Genomic DNA, 2,744 nt, shown 5'->3' with positions numbered 1-2,744 from the left:
TGGTCGTCTTCTCCTCTGCTGTTTCTGCTCTGCTGTTTTGCTTGTCTCTCTCTTCTCTTTCGCGCTGGAGGTAGCTTTTACACTCCGTTCGATCTACTATCCGATTCGACCTTGCTGACACAAGTTCTCATGCACCTTGCTCAGCTAACCGGCATGCACTTCGCTCACTGATCTTTTCACATACGCTCTCCTCTCGTATCCAATGATGTCGCTTACTTCTCACTTAGAATTGCTCGCAGTCGCAGCTCATGGATTCTGCATAAACTTCTCTCCTCTCACTGCTTCCTTCACTCTTCTCGGCTCTGTACAGAAGGCACCGACGGACAAAATGTCGATCGATTAATGATGATGACTGTGAAAAAAGTTTCAAAATGGAGATTAGATGCCACGCTATAGTAGAACAATAGATCCTGAAATAATGATAAATTTCACAATTTCAATAGGTATTCAAAATTTCACTAGCTGGAAACGCCTTTTTTTACAATGGATCCTGTAGTCACAGATATGCTCAACAGATACTCTAGCAACTCCGCTTACAAGTTCACTGTTCGACTCAATATCTGCTCTACAAACTACTTACCGTAGCTCACACTGGAAATTTCCGTCTGAGCTGGGGCACTATCTGTGGATTCGTTTCACTTTTTCGTCGCCACTGTAAAGTTCACTAAATATCAGTTATAATAGAGGGGATTATTATAACTGATATTTAGTGAACTTTACAGTGGCAGACTAAATAAACTTATTAATTGTATTAAACTTCTTTGTGATAATGTGATTTATAATAAAACACTTAAAGATTTGACTCCGCTCTTGATCACGGCTCAAGATCGAATAAACTACTTTATTCAGTTCATCTCGTTAGAGACTTATACATATCGATTTTACCGAAAGCACTCTAAAGACTCTTGACAGAACTTTACAAATATCACGTTACTTCGACAATTAAATATTGTTAATATAATAAAGTCATCGAAAATGTTTTCATGGTGACCCTTTTCATATTACTCTCGGTTGGCAATATTTGCTGACACTTGATTTCGTATGGCAAGGTATTATGATCATTTAGCGTTTCCAATATTTTCTCCTTAGCACACTGAGCTGAGAAACAGGCTGTCATAATTGGGAGGCGATACCAAGAAGAAGAAGAAGAGGAAAAACTCAAGAAGCTATATTTTAAACATCTTCTTCTTCTTGGCATTACGTCCTCACTGGGACAGAGTCTGCATCTCAGCTTAGTGTTCGTATGAGCACTTCCACAATCATTAACTGAGAGTTTTCTTTGCCAAAGTTGCCATTTTCGCATTCGTATATTCGTATATCATGTGGCAAGTACGATGATACTCTATGCCCAGGGAAGTCAAGGAAATTTCCATTACGAAAAGATTCTGGACCGACCGGGAATCGAACCCAGACACCTTCAGCATGGCTTTACTTTGTAGCCGCGGACTCTAACCACTCGGCTAAGGAAGGCCCAAAAATGTTTCAAAGTTAAATCATTAAGCCCCATTTTCATAGGCCATAGATTTTCCTACTTTGGAATCGATTAGCAAAACGAGCTTACCAAGCCTGGCCCTAAACACATTGAAGTAAGCGAACGGGTAGATAATTACGCGACACTAAATGTTAATAGTTCTGCTGCTGCTGCCGTTGCAGTACTAGTTGCAGCTGTTGTCAGTGCACACACCGCATCGTTTCTATGACCCTCCCTCTCATCGCGCCGCAGTGTCCTTGACATCGCGCTCTTCCCTGGCATGGCGCCCGCCAAGCGGGAAGTGATTCAAAATAATCGAAAGTTCTGTACCCTATGTCGCTTCACCTCGTGGCGCAAGGCGACACTGATTCTGGACAACCGAGGGGGAGGAACAGATGCTCCATTCAAATTGGTGGGATTGTCGTGTTGTTCGTTATGTAACCCACGCTGTCTCCGTCGACAGTCGAACGATAATTGGTTGTAATATTTATCTACGCTCTTTTTTCTTCTCTCTGGATGTTTAGGTGAGAAACCCAATGATATCAATTCGAAACTGGACTACAGAGTTAGCAAGCGCGTGATTTCGGATGTACTCGGGATATATCGGTAAGTGAATTCTTTCCATATGCCTCCGTTGTGATATTATGCAAGTTTCAATTTTGTAGAGAGGAAATTTCCAAAATGAAAGACGACAGTCGCAGACTGCAGGAGAGAAACGACAAAGTTGATCAGAGTAAGAACGAAGCACATGGTTACATTAGAGATTCCGTGGTAGACTTGCTGATGGAATGTTTGAAAGATTTAGTTCTTGATAAGTTAGAAAACCATCGATGTTAGTTATTGTTTATTAGTGTAACTCTTTGAAAAGTATTAATTCGTTTTTGTTTGTTATGTGTATCGAATTCAATGTTTATGGTTTGTCATTTTATATGTTTGTTTTATAAATATCTACATATTGGTGCATGTCTTAAATTTGTGTATTGATTTACTCTTTTCTATTATAAATAATGATTGAGGTAATCAAAGTTTAAGTTGGTTGTTTTCTTATCGCACTCGTAATCACAAGCCAATCATTATCATTTCTATTATTTTATTTCATAGATGTTTGATAGTGCACAGCCACAACTTATTAAACGACATAACGAAGTTTCTGTTGATCAGTTAAGCTAAACTAATGCAAAAGTAAAGAGTATTTGTATGACACTTCATGTCAAAGCTATTTTCGTTGGAATCAAGTGCATTTGAGGATTTATATGCAATTATTAAAAATTCA

The 2,744-nt window shown here is 39.1% G+C and overlaps 1 protein-coding gene across 3 annotated transcripts; it reads left to right on the top strand.

Moving 5' to 3' along the window:
- The first annotated feature begins 1,647 nt into the window (after positions 1 to 1,647).
- Positions 1,648 to 2,491, top strand: LOC110675577. 3 transcript variants are annotated; one of them, XM_021840913.1, is made up of 3 exons: positions 1,648 to 1,899; positions 1,996 to 2,077; positions 2,137 to 2,491. In XM_021840913.1, exons 1-3 carry the CDS (start codon positions 1,752 to 1,754, stop codon positions 2,306 to 2,308), a joined length of 402 nt encoding a protein of 133 aa, XP_021696605.1. In that variant the 5' UTR covers positions 1,648 to 1,751; the 3' UTR covers positions 2,309 to 2,491. The 3 variants fall into 3 exon arrangements, 2 of the variants coding, with proteins under 2 accessions (XP_021696605.1, XP_021696604.1); XM_021840912.1 differs by having other exon boundaries at positions 1,648 to 1,908; XR_002499610.1 differs by having other exon boundaries at positions 1,650 to 1,883; positions 2,137 to 2,341.
- The last annotated feature ends 253 nt before the right edge of the window (positions 2,492 to 2,744 follow it).

Source organism: Aedes aegypti, chromosome 2, assembly GCF_002204515.2.
Source record: "Aedes aegypti strain LVP_AGWG chromosome 2, AaegL5.0 Primary Assembly, whole genome shotgun sequence".
NCBI classification, from domain to species: Eukaryota; Metazoa; Arthropoda; class Insecta; order Diptera; family Culicidae; genus Aedes; species Aedes aegypti.
Note: the sequence above shows the minus strand (reverse complement) of the source record. Positions and strands in the feature narration are given on the sequence as shown.

Bases quoted from the DNA above. Each gene is read 5' to 3' on its own strand.
- LOC110675577 (XM_021840912.1), top strand. From the start codon at position 1,752: ATGGCGCCCGCCAAGCGGGAAGTGATTCAAAATAATCGAAAGTTCTGT. The intron at 1,909-1,995 runs GTAACCCACGCT...CTGGATGTTTAG, and splicing joins ATTGTCGTGTTGTTCGTTAT to GTGAGAAACCCAATGATATC. The intron at 2,078-2,136 runs GTAAGTGAATTC...TCAATTTTGTAG, and splicing joins GATGTACTCGGGATATATCG to AGAGGAAATTTCCAAAATGA.